The 17,674-nt window shown below is 36.8% G+C and overlaps 4 protein-coding genes across 7 annotated transcripts; 2 read left to right on the forward strand and 2 right to left on the reverse strand.

Moving 5' to 3' along the window:
* LOC18592225 (alkylated DNA repair protein alkB homolog 8) lies at positions 1–3,210 on the forward strand. Of its 4 annotated transcripts, XM_018126242.1 has the most exons (4): positions 15–156; positions 808–889; positions 1,220–1,919; positions 2,608–3,210. In XM_018126242.1, the coding sequence occupies exons 2-4, from the start codon at positions 841–843 to the stop codon at positions 2,693–2,695; spliced, it is 837 nt and encodes a 278-aa protein (XP_017981731.1). In that variant the 5' UTR covers positions 15–156; positions 808–840; the 3' UTR covers positions 2,696–3,210. The 4 variants fall into 4 exon arrangements, with proteins under 4 accessions (XP_017981730.1, XP_007018888.2, XP_007018887.2 ...); XM_018126241.1 differs by having other exon boundaries at positions 1–156; positions 808–1,906; positions 2,608–2,659; XM_007018826.2 differs by having other exon boundaries at positions 12–177; positions 808–1,919.
* LOC18592227 (probable glycerol-3-phosphate acyltransferase 3) lies at positions 4,550–6,524 on the forward strand. The gene is made up of 2 exons (XM_018125630.1): positions 4,550–5,245; positions 5,391–6,524. The coding sequence occupies exons 1-2, from the start codon at positions 4,550–4,552 to the stop codon at positions 6,261–6,263; spliced, it is 1,569 nt and encodes a 522-aa protein (XP_017981119.1). The 3' UTR covers positions 6,264–6,524.
* LOC18592228 lies at positions 8,451–14,448 on the reverse strand. The gene is made up of 7 exons (XM_018126277.1): positions 14,201–14,448; positions 12,010–13,358; positions 11,206–11,261; positions 10,875–11,108; positions 10,476–10,767; positions 9,776–9,972; positions 8,451–8,850 (listed from the first exon to the last, which is right to left on the reverse strand). The coding sequence occupies exons 2-7, from the start codon at positions 13,276–13,278 to the stop codon at positions 8,697–8,699; spliced, it is 2,202 nt and encodes a 733-aa protein (XP_017981766.1). The 5' UTR covers positions 13,279–13,358; positions 14,201–14,448; the 3' UTR covers positions 8,451–8,696.
* Positions 15,198–17,659, reverse strand: LOC18592229 (pentatricopeptide repeat-containing protein At4g18520). Its single transcript, XM_007018830.2, has one exon. It carries the CDS (start codon positions 17,485–17,487, stop codon positions 15,625–15,627), a length of 1,863 nt encoding a protein of 620 aa, XP_007018892.2. The 5' UTR covers positions 17,488–17,659; the 3' UTR covers positions 15,198–15,624.

A 17,674-nucleotide genomic window follows, 5' to 3' on the forward strand; every position in this document is an offset into this window, starting at 1 on the left:
GGCTCACGTTGCTTACTATAGACATGTTACTCTCCTATCTTTTACCCATAAAAAATGCTGTCCGTACCTCTGAAAAACCCTAATTCACAAAATTCGCAAAATCAAATGAATTCGGCACCGCTCTAATCCTTTTCTTCTCTATCCCGACTGAATCATGTAAGCTACCATAATCTCTTGGTAAAAGAGTATAACTTTTTCTTTTATGAATAATTAATATTTTATTTTTAGTGTTTTTTTCCATTAATATTCTGCTATTTTTCTTTAGCTCTTTTTTGTCTTCTTGTTATACAGACAAGAATATAAGATTGAAATATTTTAATTTAGTTTTTGTTAAGAAAAAAAATGGAAAATGGTAATTTGGTTGGAACTCTATATAGCTTTGGGGGGAATGTGGTTATTGCTGGTTGGTATTAGTGCCCCTTCTTAGTTTGCTGATATGAAATTTGGCTTGTTTTAGTTGAAGCTCAAGAGTGCATTAATCAAAGAAATACTCTAATATTTGGCTTTATTTCAATACATGTTTGGGTTTCTTCTGTTGCATTAACTAGGTAGAATTAATCAGCTGAAAAGCAAGGAGCAGCATTGCTGAATTTCGAATAGATAAACTAGTGAAATTTACGTGTGTGTGCTTCCCTGGATGTTTTCACTAGTATTTTAGAACCATCATTTATGTTGTTCCCTATTGATATCCAACTGAGATTGGTGATGCCAAATGGTTTTTTTAAAGATTCTGGGGTGCAAAACTATGTACAGCTTGCTGTTTCTTAGGTTCTGATGTGTGTGTTTTGATAAATGGTTTTTATGCAGGTCAAACCTGCTTAGGCACAATGCTTAAGACTGATGGTTTTTATTTCTCTGAGAGCTGGTAGATACATCCATCGATTTTGGGGTAAATGCACTCTATCCCTTGACAGTTTTTGTGTATTTGTTTATCCAGTAACTTGTAGCAGTATGATGGAAATCAAAGTAAAAGATGGTTCTAGTTTGTGTACTCTTGTACCTGATGGAGAACCCCATATAATGCAATCCGTGTCTGTAAGTGAGGACCATAGGTGCTCATCTATAAGCGTGAAATCTACTCCTGAAATAGAAAAGAAGTACGTCCATCGTGTTTATGATGCTATTGCCCCCCATTTTAGTTCCACCCGTTTTGCTAAGTGGCCAAAGGTTGCTGCTTTCTTGGAATCTTTGCCTACCGGCTCTCTTATCTTGGATGCAGGATGTGGAAATGGGAAATATCTGGGTTTAACTCCCAGCTGCTATTTTATAGGATGTGATATAAGTGCCCCTCTTATCAAAATATGTGCAGATAAAGGGCATGAAGTTTTGGTTGCAGATGCTGTTAATCTTCCTTACAGAACAAATTTTGGTGATGCAGCAATCTCTATTGCCATGTTACATCACTTAAGTACAGAGGATAGGAGAAAGAAAGCCATTGAAGAATTAGTCCGGGTGGTCAAAAAGGGTGGCCTAGTTCTAATAACCGTTTGGGCTGTAGAACAAGAGGATAAGTCATTACTTACCAAATGGACTCCACTTGCTGAAAAGTATGTGGAAGAGTGGATAGGACCAGGTAGTCCTCGTGTTCGTGGGCCATCACCCTTCACTTTAGAAAGCATTCCTGAAACTGAGGAAAATGGTTCACAAGCACATGCTAAAGATTCTAATGATAGTTTAACTGAGAATATGCAACAATCAATGTGTTTAACCCCTCAAAATGAAGATGATGTATTGGTTTCTAAACACAGAATGAGTCAACAGGAATATTTTGTCCCTTGGCACTTACCTTATCATCGTGCTGAAGTTAGTGGTGCTTCTGCCGGTGCTCTTGCAAATGGTCTGGCAAGGAAAGATGATAAGAAGGGTGCTGTAGTGTATGACAGATATTACCATGTGTTTGGTGAAGGTGAGCTTGAAAGGTATGCAATATGATTTTTGCAAGTGCTTTAAGTTCTATTTATCCATTTATTTATTAACATATTACCCAATGATTGGGCTGCAGCTGGAGAGAGCCTCCTCCCCCATTTAATTAACTCTCCAAAATGGGGTTGATAGTGGGTTCTGATCCTAGATGTATGATGTGATTGCTAAAGAATTTATCTATCTAACTGGCGTTTATAATATACTTAATTTTACCAATCTAAGTGGACATGTTGTCATGACATAACAATATTAGAACCCTTTTTGAACCTGGCATATGTCAAGTAAGTGATCATAGCAATCATCTCTTTTATCTTCCCCCATTGGTTCAAGACGATGTTGCTTACCATGGATTTAAGATACATGGTGAAAGTCATGCTTTTCAGTGATAGTTACTTGGTGTAAAAATGTTCTTTTTGCATCTAGGGGATGGAAAATGGTTTACAACAGTTTAATTTGGAAATCATTAATTGCATTGGGAGTTGACGTCAATGGGATTTAGATGATTTGGGTTGAGAAAGAACATGGTCAAGCCTAAAATTTTACCATAATAAAATCAATTAGTTCCTTTGTTTCTTTTAGAGTACGATGTTGGGGTTTGATGATTGGACCATAAACTACCTACTGTCATATACATATGCAGATAAATATCATCTGCTCATTTTTTTTTTAAAATAAATTCTGCAGGTTGGTATCTGGAATGGATAATGCTGTGATCGTCAATAAGTTTTATGACAAATCAAACTGGTGTATCATTCTTGAGAAAACTTTATAGGGGTAAAGACTTGCATTACTTCAATGGATCTTAGTGGAATTAGAATCGAAGAAAGTTTGTTGTTGCGGCTTTTTAGGGACAGCCTATGCACACTCTTCATGGTTGAATTGGATTTTACACATTTGTGGACTGAGATTAAAAAGTTCCCGGCTAATGATACTTTACCATCTCTTAATTAGTTACAAAGGTGCTTAATCAATGTGGTAAAAGATGGACTTGGGAGAGCGGCCAAACATATGGATTGCTCAACCCTTTTAACTATGTACAATGAGTTGGTATTACCAGAGTATGTACTTCTCTTCTAAATGAGGCACATTGGCGAAGAATTCTGTTTACAGATTTTTTTTGGATAAGTTCTGTTTACAGGTTTTTGATTGTGACTTGTGAGTTTATGGTTCATCCTGGATCGAGGTTGTCAGTTGTTCATCTGTTGTCCATGTGAATTGAGAATGCATTAAATAAATAAGAAACCAGCAACTGCTACCGCTTGTGAGTTACGATATGTAATTGTTTCCTACATAGCAGAAAGTATAACCAATATGCTAAAAGGTTATCATTGTTTGCTTTTAATTACTCTTGTGAGGATTATAATTAGCGAGGATTTTTAAGTTGATAAAGAGTTATTTTTCATTTAGGTATAGCTCAAAACATAATGAGTTTTTGCATTATTTCCATTGATAATTTGTTGAATTAATTTCTAACCAAGTGCCATGAAATAATTTAAAAGAGGTGCATGTAGGTGAAGAATATCAATTTCACTTAATTATGTTTTAAACCCTTATGTTTTATTTAATTATTTTACTAACATAAGTGACTCTAGGCTCTAGCTAGAAATATAGTGCTTGTTCCGATGGAAGGAATCAATTGTCTTAATAAATAACATTAATAATAATGCTGTAGAACAAAGACACAGAATACACAGCTGATAACATAACTCAATTTTAATGGACAAGAGATCGACATTAATTTTATTTCCTGGCTAGAAGTTAATTTGCGTATTTATTTACGTATGTATATATATGTATCTACTTAAAGTATTGTATGCATCAAAATGGAAAAGAAGACCAAAAATTGATTCAGTTAAGAGCTATAAATGATTGAAAGCAGAGCACCTCGTGGGTTATGTGAGGCTTATTTCCCACCGAATTCTTCGGCAGAACAAGCAGTAATCAAGCAATAAAATCACTCCCATCAACCACTGTGGAAAACGAATTGTTAACGAACTTAATAAAAGACAAAGCATTGGATTGCACAACAAGAACATTATCTATTAATGATTCACGTTTTTCCAAGATTTAAGAGATATAGCAAAAGCTCATTTCCCAACCCCACCCCCCCTCCTCACATTTTTGTCTAATTAATCATAATTAGTTTCATCTCAGACTTTCGAAAATGTGAAATTCTAGCTGAGTTCTTTTAATTTACAAGATATGGAAGATCATTTATTAGATATATATAAACTACCCTTTTAAGATTACCATAGTAGAGAAAAAAATACACTGCAAAATTAGCAACATGAAAACATTGTCCCAATTTCTTTTTGTCCCTTTACGTTAGTGTATGTATAAAGTCCTGAGGGTGGTTTACATCAATTTTTCCGAAGGTGACCATGGCCTACCGAGAATCAGTGCTATGGGACAAGTTTGGGGACTCAAAACAGTTTGCCTAGTACATTAACACTTAAATTCGGCCATTTATGGAAACCTTTGTCAATAAGCGATCAAAGTTATCAAGACTGACGACGCGGCTAGAGGAATAAATGAGCCGTTGTCCATCTTAAACCAAAGTAACTAACAAATAACAATACTCGTTCGTATAAATTTTCAGCCCTTTGGTCACAAGGTATGCAAAAAAATGGCAAAAATAAAGAAGCTCTTCCCACTAAAAGCTCTTTCCTTATTGTTCGAAACCCTGCTTAAATCATCAGGGAAGCTGCCCTATCTAAGGTTCAAGGTCAGCAATGGCCCTGCAACCCAATTCAAATTTCTTAAGCATTCCACACTTGTCCATAGAACAGATGAGCTTGCAAACCAGACATTGGTTTTTCACGTGGAGGGTGCACTCCTGAAGTCATGTTCACTGTTTCCTTACTTCATGCTGGTGGCCTTTGAAGCAGGTGGGCTCTTTAGAGCACTTATCTTGCTTCTTTTGTACCCTCTTGTTTTGTTAATATGGAAGGAGCTTGGACTGAGGATTCTGGTTTTTGTAAGCTTTGTTGGTATTACGAAGGAGAAGTTTAGAGCTGGGACTGCCATTTTGCCCAAGTTCTTCCTGGAAGATGTGGGTTGTGAAGGCTTTGATATAGTGATGAGCTACAAAAAAAGGGTAGCAGTGACTGGAATGCCTAAAATCATGGTTGAAGGATTCTTAAGAGACTACTTGGGAATTGATGCTGTTGTTGCAAGAGAGTTGAAGGAATTTCGCGGGTACTTCTTGGGTTTGATGGAGGAAAAGATGGATGCTGGACTTGTTATAAGCGAGTGTACTCATAATATTGGTTTAGGTTGCTTCAGAAAATCTCACGATCAGAAGATTTTCTCACATTGCAAGGTTGGTAAAATTCCTAAGACTAACAAACTCTCCTTTCCATTCACTCCACTTCTCAGCCCCTTACTCTTTCTCTGATTAATTTTTTTTTATTTTATGAGTACATTTATTTATTCAAGGAGCATTAAGAAAATCTGTGTTGCAACAGGAAATTTACTTAGTAACAGAGGCAGAAAAGAAAAATTGGCAAGTCCTTCCAAGGAAGAGATACCCAAAGCCATTAATCTTCCATGATGGGAGGTTGGCTTTTAGGCCAACCCCATTAGCTGCGCTAATTATGTTCATTTGGCTTCCATTTGGCTTCCTTCTGAACATCACCAGAACCATTGTTTTCATATCATTACCTTTTAAGTTATCTATGCCTTTATTGGCCTTGTCTGGGTGTATAATTACAGTATCAAAACCAGAACCTACTACTGCTTCAATCAATGGTGAAAATAAACCAGGAGGCATGCTTTACGTTTGCAACCACAGAACTTTACTAGACCCACTTTTTTTAAGTGCAGTTCTCATGAAGTCTGTCTATGCTGTCACCTACAGCATTAGTAGATTCAGTGAGGTAATTTCCCCTATTAAGACGGTCAGGTTATCAAGAGATCGAGAGAAAGATGGAAAAATTATGAAGAAGCTTTTGAGCCAAGGTGACCTTGTCGTTTGCCCCGAAGGAACCACTTGCAGAGAACCCTATCTGCTAAGGTTCAGCCCGTTATTCGCAGAGATGACTGATGAAATAGTTCCTGTAGCAATAAAATTGCAGGTTAGCCTGTTCTACGGATCTACAGCTAGCGGACTCAAATGTTTGGACTCAACATTTCACCTCATGAATCCAAATCCTATGTGCTCGGTCAAGATTCTTAACAAGTTGCCAAGTTGCCAAACACATAATACTGGAGGGAAATCAAAGTTCGAAGTTACCAATCATGTGCAGAATCAGATTGCAGCAGCTTTAGGATTTGAGTGTACCAATCTTACAAGGAAAGACAAGTATGCAATCTTGGCAGGCAATGAGGGGATCGTATAGGATGCTAGGAGAGTGACGCAAGAAACAATCATGCACTTTTCATTTGAGCAGAACAAATTTCCAGGAGGATCAAGTTTCCTATGTGCAACACTAAAGAGGTAGATACTGTAACCCCTGCAGTACTTATGATCTAGTTGATCGGACGAGAGCTTAAAGCATGAACCGAATAAGCTTGGACGATCAAATAATGAACTTTAGTAGGATATTTAAGGTACAAATATTGTTCTTGAACATGATTGTGTGTGATGATTGTGCGTCCTTATATGCCATGTGCTGCAGTTTTCCTGAATTTTACTGAAAAGAATATATAGCATAATAACAGTTTCAAGCTTAAAAAGAGTGATGCAGAGTGCAAGTTCTTGACAGTTTGCTGTGTAGAACCTGCTACTTGGCTGATACATGAAACCTTGTGTGTTTCTAATTGTAACAAGTACTGCCCTGATGCAGAGTTGCCTCTTATCAAAATCATACAATTAGTTAATCTTAAATGTAAGCAGTGAATTTCAATTTATGGCATAAAAAGCGATATAAACGAGTAAAATGTGAGGTTTTAAATCATTGTAAAAATATTTTCCATGAAAACATGCTCATAGAAGGTAGGCTATAACTAACAATAGAATGGCTAAATTTAAAAGTAAAAATAAAAAGTCAGTACATAACCTTGGGTGCCACTTTGGCAAGCAATTCCATACAGGATTCAGACCTAAGTCATCTGAAGTTGAAACCTTCCGTACATCTGCTTCTTTCTTGACAAAATCCATGATTACTTGTGCGCCACGTTTTTTTTCTTGTGGCTTCAGAGTTTTTCTTGAACAAATTTCAATTTCTAAGTTCACCTCAAAATCAATCTTTTCAATCATCTAGATAAGCATTATGTATTTAATTTGATTATTACATTTGCTTTATATGTATACATATTCATCATTTTCACTCACTGTTTTTACTTATTTGATAAAAAATTATAAAAAATGTATAATTAAAAAGAAAAAAAATATTATTAATGAATTCGTCAAAGGGTTTTATTGAGCGTAACTTACCGTCTAAGATCTGATTATGGTGTGATCAACTATTTTGCCTTCGGCTTTTCATCCATTAAGACATTTCAAAGCCTGATGCTTCCATCGGCTATCTACTCCTTCTAAATCTTGCTCGACGAGCAACCGGATTGCACCTCAAAACATTGCCAAGCGGAATCAAGAGACTTGGTAGTTGGTAGGTAATACGTATGATTCAAAAGAGCCATCCCATCTCCTTGGAAACAAAAGGTCAAACTAAACTAGCGTATCTTCTTTCTTTCATTTTCTTTGTTCTATCAAAATTAAATGAGGTTGTTCTAAAAAAAGAAAATTAAAATTATTTAATTTATAAGAAATTGAAAAACAATTATTAATGAGAGCAATCTCAAAGGTTACTCTATACAATTGGTTATTAGTTGTGCCAGAGTTAATGAAACCCCGAAAGAGCTTTCCGGATTCCTGTAATTAAAAAGAAACACAAAGCAAAAACAGTAGTGGCAGTGGTGAGGTTTTTCAAGAGAAGAAAAAGCTTCACTGGTTAGACAATGGCAAGTTCGCTATCAAGTGGGTAGTTAGTATTATTTAATCAATATTCATTGGGGTCGTGGCAAAGAATGCTTTCTTTAAGCAATCACCGACGCAACTGAACTTCATTTATAACTCTAATTCGGCCAACAAATCCCTGTCACATTTTATTGGATATGTGGTGTGGGAGTGAGGGAGAGGGAGTGATTGTAATTTACATTGTTGTCCAAGAGAAGAGACCTCTGAGTACGTTACGCTTTGCATGGAGAGGGAAACGTGGACAAGGTCATGAAGAATTCTAAACTAATGTTAGATTCGTGGTTGCAGTTGCACGGGAATATACATATGTCAGGCAGTTGGCTTGGGAAGTGGGTACTTATTTAAATATTTTATCGCAGATTTAGTATTTTAAAAACCTTACCATATATAGTTTATCAAAAATAATGACTTGAGATTAGATATTACGCAATTTGTTATCACATAGTTAGACGGCGCTACTGCTTCTGAACCAAAGAAACATGATGAGGCCCAAGTGACAATGCACTATGATCCATACTACACTATGTTTGCTTAATCTTCATGGAGGTTAGATTGTGCATTTTGAAGGAATAGATATTTTCATATGGTAAATGCTCAAAAGGGAAGATTAAGCAAATGACTTCAAGGTGTAACTTTTGTAAAAGTAATCGCATTGGAATTCTCAATATACAACAAAACAAGAAACTTTAGATCACTTTGTATTTTAATTTGATAAAAACTGCAGCCTGACAGATATCTAATGCTGTACGTATCTTCAAGTTTTCTTTGCAACGTAATTCCCTCCAAAAATTTTGTAAAACAGGGAACCTGTATGATCAAGTATAAGGAGTATATAAAAAGGAAAAGTCTAACCCTATCGATTCAAACCCCAATCATATGGCTGGTATACAACCTTCAACTGATCATCAGCAAGCATCTCGAGCAAAGCTTCAGATTCGGTTGGCTCTAAGTAATTAGAAGCATGTTTCAATACCTCTACTTCGTTCTTGCCAAAATCCACACTAAACCTGTTTATTGATTAGAATGACAGAGAGCAAGCAACACAAGTTAAAGTCCCAGAAGAAGTATATAAATAAAGCAACAAAAATTTACAAGCTGACTACATTTGGAAAATCTCTCAATAACCAAGGAAGTGGTATGCATTTCCATCACTCATCTTTTACTAATTCTAAGAAAATCACTTTACTACAGCATGGTGTTTGGTGGCTGCATGAATGGTATCTTTCACATCTTTTGTTTCTCTCTGCAGTTCGAAGTGAACTTCATCTATATTACTATAGGGAGGTTCAACTGGTACCCACCCACTATTACCAACTCAATTTGAATTTACCAAAAAGTTAAATAAGACAATAACAAGTCATATTCTGTTGTGAGTGCACTGGTCTCATTTAGGTCATATTTGAATTAAATTTTTATCAACAACTCTCATTTTTCTACTATTTCTCTTTTCTAAAGAAAATGGAAATCACCCAGCAGTAACTTTTTATTTTCATCCCTATATCTCTCGATAACTCCCTTTTTTAAAACAAATAAAAACACAAAGCATCCATCTTATTATTGTTCCCTAGTGTACATGAGTGTGCAAGAGTAATCTATAATTTTGAGAGTGAGGTTTTAAATTGAGACTTTATCCTGCACTTCTGTTGCTTCTGAACCCAACTTAGGCCACCAAAACTTACATAATTCTACAACCAAGAACTTCTATAGGGCTACATAAGTTGAAATGAAGGCATCAGTATTTAGAAGTTCCTTTTGCCTATAAGTTTTAGAGTGTGTGCATGTGTGCATCTAAGCATGTGTGTGTTAGTGTGAAGGGCATGCACATGTGTAGAGAAAATTTTAAAATCCGATTTTACCTCCTAAACAGAAAATAAAGGTCTCTAGAAAGAAATATAAGTTTTTGCACCAAGAATCTCTCTTGAAATAACATACCATTTGAGGATCTTAGTAGCATATGCAACCTTGCCGCTCAAATCAACAATAAGTCCACCAGCTCGTAAGAAATCCCGAGCTGCGTCCATCAGCTCTTTATCAATGTTCCCAGGGGAGTAGCATCGAAGAGCAGGCCCAGATCGGGTACCACAAACAAGGGCAAAGTGTATTAGAGGCTCTGAATAGGGTAGAGCCACCTGATAAAAACATACAACATAGAATGAGCTGGATTGAATTTCCACATGAGACATTTGACTCTTGATGATGAAGTATGTTTTTTTTTGGTACATGATGATGAGATACATTTTAACAAAACTTATTCTGACTCCACAATCACAAGCCAGAGGTCAACCTAATTAACTACCCTGCAGAGCATTGTGAGGATAAGTCAACCTAATCAACTACCCAAGAGCATTGTGAGGTCAATTCATATGCAAAAGTCTCAGTTCTTCCTTCTGAAACAATGGGGAAATTGAAAAGATTGCCAAATTCTAAGGATATAGACAAAATATTCTGCACAGGTTTCAAAGATTTTATTCACTTGATAGTTTCCACCAACAAGTAAAAGCTATGTATTTTCACCGGTTTTCATAATTAACAGCAAACAACGTAAAGAGCTAATCCGGAAATGCAAGCCATTAAACCAATGGCTAGAAGCATCATGTAGCAGTAAGCATCAATTTTACTCACACTGTATTACCTGTGAACGTTTATCTTTCACACCAAATGGTTTCAAAAGATTGTACGGTGGCCTTTGATTTCCTCTTAAAATGCCATTCTGAATAGATGAAAGGGAGTATGTGCACCCACCAACAACATACTTGAACTCCCCAAACAGCTCCCTTCGTTCCAATTGACCAGTAGGATGACCCCACACTAATATTGCATGGATGGCCATCATATTGTACAAATTTATGAAGAAGGCGAGCTTCTCCTCCCTTGGCATGTCTTGCACTTCCACTCTTTGGAGCTCTTGAACTATTCTTAAGTACCTAAAATGTTTTTTCCATTAACAATGAATACTTAAGCATTAAAAGAGAACAAATAAAATTTTGAAGATACTAGAGTGAGCAATATCATATACTAAGAAGCATCAAACCTTGCAAATTCCTCACTTCCATGGATACTTCTATAATCAACATGTCTTCCATCTTCTGATGCATAGGCTTCAAAAATGGCATATGACAAAAATCTCAGCCTTGATGCAATTTCAGTGATGGGCTTTGGCTTCAGTTCAATTATACCCCTTGGAATGTTGTGACACTGAGATGACACAGTAGGATCATGTTCCAAGAACCGATACAAGTGGCTACCATCCTCAAATAGGTTCTCACTATCATAAAGCACCATAGACAAAAAAATGAGAAGAATTTTCTACTACAGATTAAAAATGTTACACAAAAGAATAAACTGGGATGGTGTGGACTCACTCAAGAACATGTCGAAAGAAGAGTTCACTAGCAAGCTTTCGCCCAAATTCAACAGCCTGTTCCACAATGCAAGAACAACGGAAAGGGAAGGGGGACTTAATGGAGATATAACCACATCCAAACATGTATAAGCAGAACAAGCACACAAAATCTTAAATTTTAAACTTAAAAGCAGTGGCAGTCTGACTTGGTCCAAAATCTCCAAAACCACCCATTCAAAAAAAAAAAAAAACAAGAGGATAAGGAAAAAAGAGAAGTGTTGTTATTGCAATATGTACTACTATATGTTTGAAACTGTTACAATATAGTATCATAAAACATGATGGTAAAAGATAAACTCAGACATCCATAATCCACAATATGCCTACTCAACATTATCTAGATTGCTTGAAAAGAAAAAGGGCAGGAAAAGGCCTCATGGAAATTTTCAGAACTTAAGTAAAAATTCTACTGTTGCATCTATTCATCTGACTGGAATGAATATCGATAAAAGGTCTACTGAAGAGTATTTTGATATGCAAGAACTAAATTGAAAGCCATCTACAATAATGTGAAGTTCATACCATTTTTAAGTTCAAAAGAAGCAATATTTTAATATGCTGTAAAAAAAACCTTTCTTTGGTTTAGCTTTTCATTTACTGTATGAAACCACTGAAAGAGTCTTCTAATTCAGGAAATCTTTGGTCCTAATTCCAAATGGAGAAAATAATAGAAGTAATAGAAAACCGTGACCTTGCAATAATCAATTATCACCTGAAATTCACTATACTAGTCAGGAAAAACATAATAAAAATCCCAACTAACCTCTTCCCTTTCCAAGTACTGATCTTCTGATAGGAAATCCACTGCTTCTGAACCTAGAAAACAGTTAGTGCACCTGCGCATCTTGTAAAACCGATCCTTAACAACAATAGTTGCTTTCATTTTTCGGACAATTAGAGCTAGTTCATCAACAGGCCCATTACTGGACACATCATCTTCACCAGAAAGAGGTGGTTGCGGAGCTTCAAGCGATGGTGCTTCAGAAATCAAAAAATCAATCTTCTCATCAAGCTTGCCAGACTCATCTAAGCCTTTGAGTTCGCTCAAGCCTCCAATCAGTACTTCATTAAACAAGACCTTAGGAACTACACAAGATCCAGAAAACTTCTCTAGCTCCAATTTTCTACTGGGATATACATCAATGTTAATGTCAACATATCCAAGCCTTTTCCTGCGCAGAAACAACCTAACTTCTCTACAATCTTGGCATCCTAACCTTGTATATACTATTATTCTTCCTTTTGTGACAATAGGTAGACGTGATTCTTCGATAATATCCCCCCCCTGCTCAGCTTTGCTTTCTGCATCAGCATCACGTGACATCTTAATGTAGTTTAGGGGATTCCAAGCAGATCTTTCTGTGGTTTTTGGAGACATTGCAGTATGTTCCCCACGTTTAGCAGAATCTGCAGAGTGCTTATCTTCATCAGCAGGGGCATGCTCAACTTCATCTCTTTTAAAAGAAATGCGACGCAGGACATTGGTTACTGCAACTGCACCCTTCTCCTTGACAAAATTCTTAAGTGCCACCGCTTTCTCAGGCCACACAGATCCCTCTTCCTCTGGATCAGGATCCAAGGAACGAGTTGATAAACTCCGGTTAGCTTCCATCCCAGGAACCTCTGTTCCATCAAAGACAGGTTCTGGCTCCTCCTCATCAAGAACTTCTTTTGTAGTCTCATTCATTTCTTCTTGTGCTTTAGAATCCGAATCCACACCCGTATTTATCTTGTTACCTTGTACAACATGTTTGTCATCATTGTCTAAATTGTCCCCAACAGCTTTAGATTCCAAGACTCTATTCTGATCCTTGTTGAAACTTAAGCTGTCTTGTCCATTATCATCATCTAACTTATTAATGCCGACCTTGCTGATGTTCAGACTTTGCATCTCTTCGACAGTTTTACCCTGATCTTCTTTGTGAATTCCATCAGTATTTCCCTCTAGTTTTTCATCAATAGGAAAATCTGTAATATTTTTGTCACTGAAGTTTTCCTTTTCCATAGTGTCAGCAACACATAAATTTGGCATCCAACTTGCTAAAACATGGCCCTCAAACTTTGCTCTAGTACTTGCTGCAGACAAGAATTCAAGGATTTCTTTGCAGATTCCTGCGGGGAATTTTTCACATAAACTTAGCCAAATTCAACAGAAGACCAATTCCATTAGGAAAAAAAATTAAACATAAGATCTCACACATAGAGTCACATTTGAAAGTAGATAACTACAAAAATTGCTTGATAAACAATAAGATCTCCAGTTTTCACTTTTTAGCTATTCAAACAGTTTTACAATTGTTGGGCAGAACAAACAAGAAAAACATATTACCATAAAACTAGAATGCTCTATATAAGTATACCAGTGCTCATTCAGTAGATTTTTCTGTAGACATTAACTTCTTGTATCATTGTGACATCAGAAACATAAATACAAGCAGATATACGTAACCAAAACTTAAACTCACAAAAGTACTCATGATAAGAAATTGTCTTAAAGCATTACCTACAATCTATCAAGGAGATCAAGCCCTAAAAGCTTTGATTCTCGACCACTCGAAGTCAAAGGAATTGGTCAATCTTAAATTACATATGGATATAAGCAAAGCAGGCAGATGTATACATAATAATAATACTAAAAGCATAAAGGTCAAAGGCAAAAACACTAGCAGACAAATGCATCTCATCTAACCAAAACAAAAAAGAATAAATTAAATAGAAAAGTGCTTTTCCACTATAGATATTTCCGAATCAAATAACAAAAAGATTAAATCACTAACTATTGATGAAGCTTTCATTTCCATCAGACTACTTAGCTCTCCAAAAAAAAACAAAAAGAAAATGAAAAAAAATCAATAAACCATAGAAAAATCGTTTGATAAAAAAGTAACTAGGTTTTGCAAGTTAATCGTGATGGAAGAGATGAAAATCGGAAATGAGAAAGAGAGAGAGCTTACAGATCCGGAGAGAGTGAAGAGGTGTTTGGTTGAAGAGAAAGAGTGAATTGGAAAACAAAAAGATCTGGAGAGAGATAACAAATTAAATTCTGGAGTTACAATTTCCTGTTTTATGTTTTGAAGGGAGGGATTTAATTGAAAATGAAACGGTAAGAAAACATTAGGGGGAGGATTCTCAGAGGGGACGAGACAAGCGGGAGAAGCGGGAAGTCCGTGTGCTGGTTTTTGAGTTTCCTCATTTTTCTTTCTCACTTTTTAGACTTCAGGGCCTCTTATCCCCTTTGTCTACTTTGGACCCTACTCTTCCCATTTGTTTGCATTCAACCCCTCCTTGTCTTTATTATTACGGATCAACCACATTACGGTAGATCTGCCTAATTTCTATTAGGTGGAGGCTCATAAGATTTACATAAAAATATAATGTACTGTGAGGAATTAGCTATTTTAATACCATAACGCAGACAAATGATAAAGTTGTTATAATCTTAAATTAGAAATGACTTTGCTTGTTTTTAGTTTGTATGGTGTTTGAAATAAACCTTTATAAGGTTCAAAAGGGAAGAAATTTATTCAACACGACTTGTTGAAACTATAGCAAAAACTTCATGATTTTGGGGGTTTTTTGGATATTTTAATGCTTTCATGTTGTGGAAGTTTTCAAAGATAATGACACATTTTATGAATTTGTTTTGCTTATTAATACTCCTTCTTTGTGTTATACAAGGGATTGGGTTACCATAATGAAGGTAAAAATCGTTTGCCCTCAAGGTTGTAGGTATCTCAAGCACGTGAAAATATCTTTTGAGTGCAATGGCTACATGAAAGGTACGTATCAGTTTCTCGGACACTCCATGTGAAGATTAGATGAAAGGCAAGCTCCTAACACATGGTCCTTGAATGCATTAATGTTCTAAGAACCCTCTCCTTCGTCTAAGGAGAAAGGACACCTGATGTTTACTCATACCTCATAAATTATCAAGTGGGAAAATTCTAAATTCATGTGAGACAAAATGAATTGAATTGGTTAATAATGTACAAGGAGAGGACGAAATTTACGAACTTTACATCATCTTTTCAAGTTGTGAGTATGAATGTAGATTTACATCATGTTTACAAAGGACTACATGCATGCCTACATATATGTTCTAGTTGCTGGAGTGATATTCACTGTTCAGCAATCAGCATGATCAAGAAACAACACTGGTGCCAATAATTCCATTTTTCTTACTGCAATTCTTCCAGCATAACTTTCTTCATACAAGAGGGACAGGCCATGGCTTAACCCAATAACATTCTTTTGAGCGGTTTGTTTTTTCCTTGTCCATCCTATATATACCATGCATTACTAGTTATAATTTTGACAAGTGCAACGCAACTCCATGCCTTCATAAACAAGTTTACACCTAAACTGCTCACTAGGCCAATTAGGTCGCCGGTAATAATTCTGCGGAAGGCTCTTCATCCCACTCAATATCTCCACATGCACTGAGTACTGTTGTGAGGATGTAGTCATCCACCTCAAAACCTTCTGCTTCCATCCGATACATGAGCTGCAAAGCTTCTCGACATAGTCCATTCCTTGCATAACCAATGATCATAGCCTTCCAAGAAACCAAATTCCGTTCTGGCATGCTGTCAAAAACTTGAAAAGCCTCTGATACAAAACCGCATTTGGCATACATATGGATTAAAGCACTACCCACAAACACATTAGATAAGGCAGGAGTTTTATTTGCAAAGGAATGAATTAACTTCCCTTGGGAAACAGCTTCAAGCTTAGCACAAGCTTTCAAAGCTGACGAATAGGTAAAAGAATTGGGTTCTACACCTTCTTCCATCATTTCCTTCAAAAAATCAAGAGCCTCAGCCTCATGGCCTAGGCTTGCACAGCCAGAAATCATGGCAGTCCATGAGACAACATCCCTAAGTGGCATCTGTTGGAGGACTTTGGAGGCAATATTGTACTCCCCACATTTACAGTAGAACCATACTAGAGTGCTTCCTATGTATATATTCGTTTGGATAGATATTTTTACTATTTGTGCATGGACTTCCCTGCCCATAAGTAAATACCCAACTGAACCACAAGCCCTGAGTACGCTTACTATGGTCAAGTTATTAGCAATTATATTTCGTCTCTTCATTACTCGAAAAAGACTAATGGCATCCTCACCAAGCCCCTTCCTTGCATACCCTGCTATAATGGCAGTCCATGTAACTGTATTTCTACTCCCCATTCCATTAAACACAATCCTAGCATCAGAAATCTCCCCACATTTTGCATACATATCCACAAGAGAAGTCCCTACAAAAACATCATTCTTGAAGATCTTTTTGATTATGGCACCATGTAATTGTCTCCCAGATTTCAATGCCTTTTCCTCTCCACAAGCCTTCAAAACACTGCAGACTGTGAACTCATTAGGCCAAAAACCCTCACTTAGCATTCTCGAAAACATGGAAAAAGCCTCCTTTCCATTGCCTTGTTGAGCGCAAGCAGTTATTATAGTTGTCCAACAAACCACATCCTTCTTTCCCATCCAACAAAACACACGAAAAGCCTTTGACAACTCCCCACATTGCGCATAAAAATTAACAACAGCACTATCCACAATCAAATTCCTCCAATTCCCTTTCAGAATACACCCATGGATTCGTCTCCCTAACTCAAAATCCATCCTTCTACTACACAAATTCATCAAACAAACAAACATCTTCCCATTCCCTCGTACCCCACTCGAGATCGAATCCGCAAACAACCTCAAAGCTTCATCATCAAAACCCAACTTCGAGTAGCCATTTATCATCGCCGTCCAACTAACAACATTTCTTTCAGCCATTTTATCAAACACCTTTCGAGCTTCCATTAACTTCCCAAATCTTGAATATACACTAATCAAATTATTCTCAACATAGGTCCCCGGGTTCTTTAAACGCTTCAACACAACCGCGTGGACTCTCCTAGCTTGCCTTACATTATAACAAGATTGAAGCAAAGCTGCCAGGTCGTCAGAGTCGACGCTTCGACTAACCGACGGCGGGGTTATATCCATAAAACCGGCATCTGGGTCTTCATGGGAAGCTGAAACAGAGATCGAATGATCGAATTCGGGTAAAAAACATGAATCCGTAGAAGAAAAGCAAGAAAACTGGGGTGGATTTTTGGTGTTTGTTGTTTTGGACTGGGTTTTGGAATTTGAACAACGAAATGATGGCTTTTGAATGGTGGAATTGGAAGGTTGTTGAAAGAGTGTAACTTGCGGTAAAGTTACCGCTAACGAAAGCATTGGCTAGCTTTGCTCTCTTCAAAATTTCCCGCGAAAAAACAACGCCAGTTTCCGAGCTTCTTAGCTCTTGTTTATTCCGGGGCTTTCAAAAAGCCGATTCATCGTTCGGCTGTAAACCGAAAAAGACCATTTTACCACTAAGCCATCTAATGACGACGTCGTTTTAGCTAACTAAAATGAGAGCTTG

The sequence above is a fragment of the Theobroma cacao genome, chromosome 8 (genome assembly GCF_000208745.1).
Source record: "Theobroma cacao cultivar B97-61/B2 chromosome 8, Criollo_cocoa_genome_V2, whole genome shotgun sequence".
In the NCBI taxonomy this organism is placed as follows: domain Eukaryota; kingdom Viridiplantae; phylum Streptophyta; class Magnoliopsida; order Malvales; family Malvaceae; genus Theobroma; species Theobroma cacao.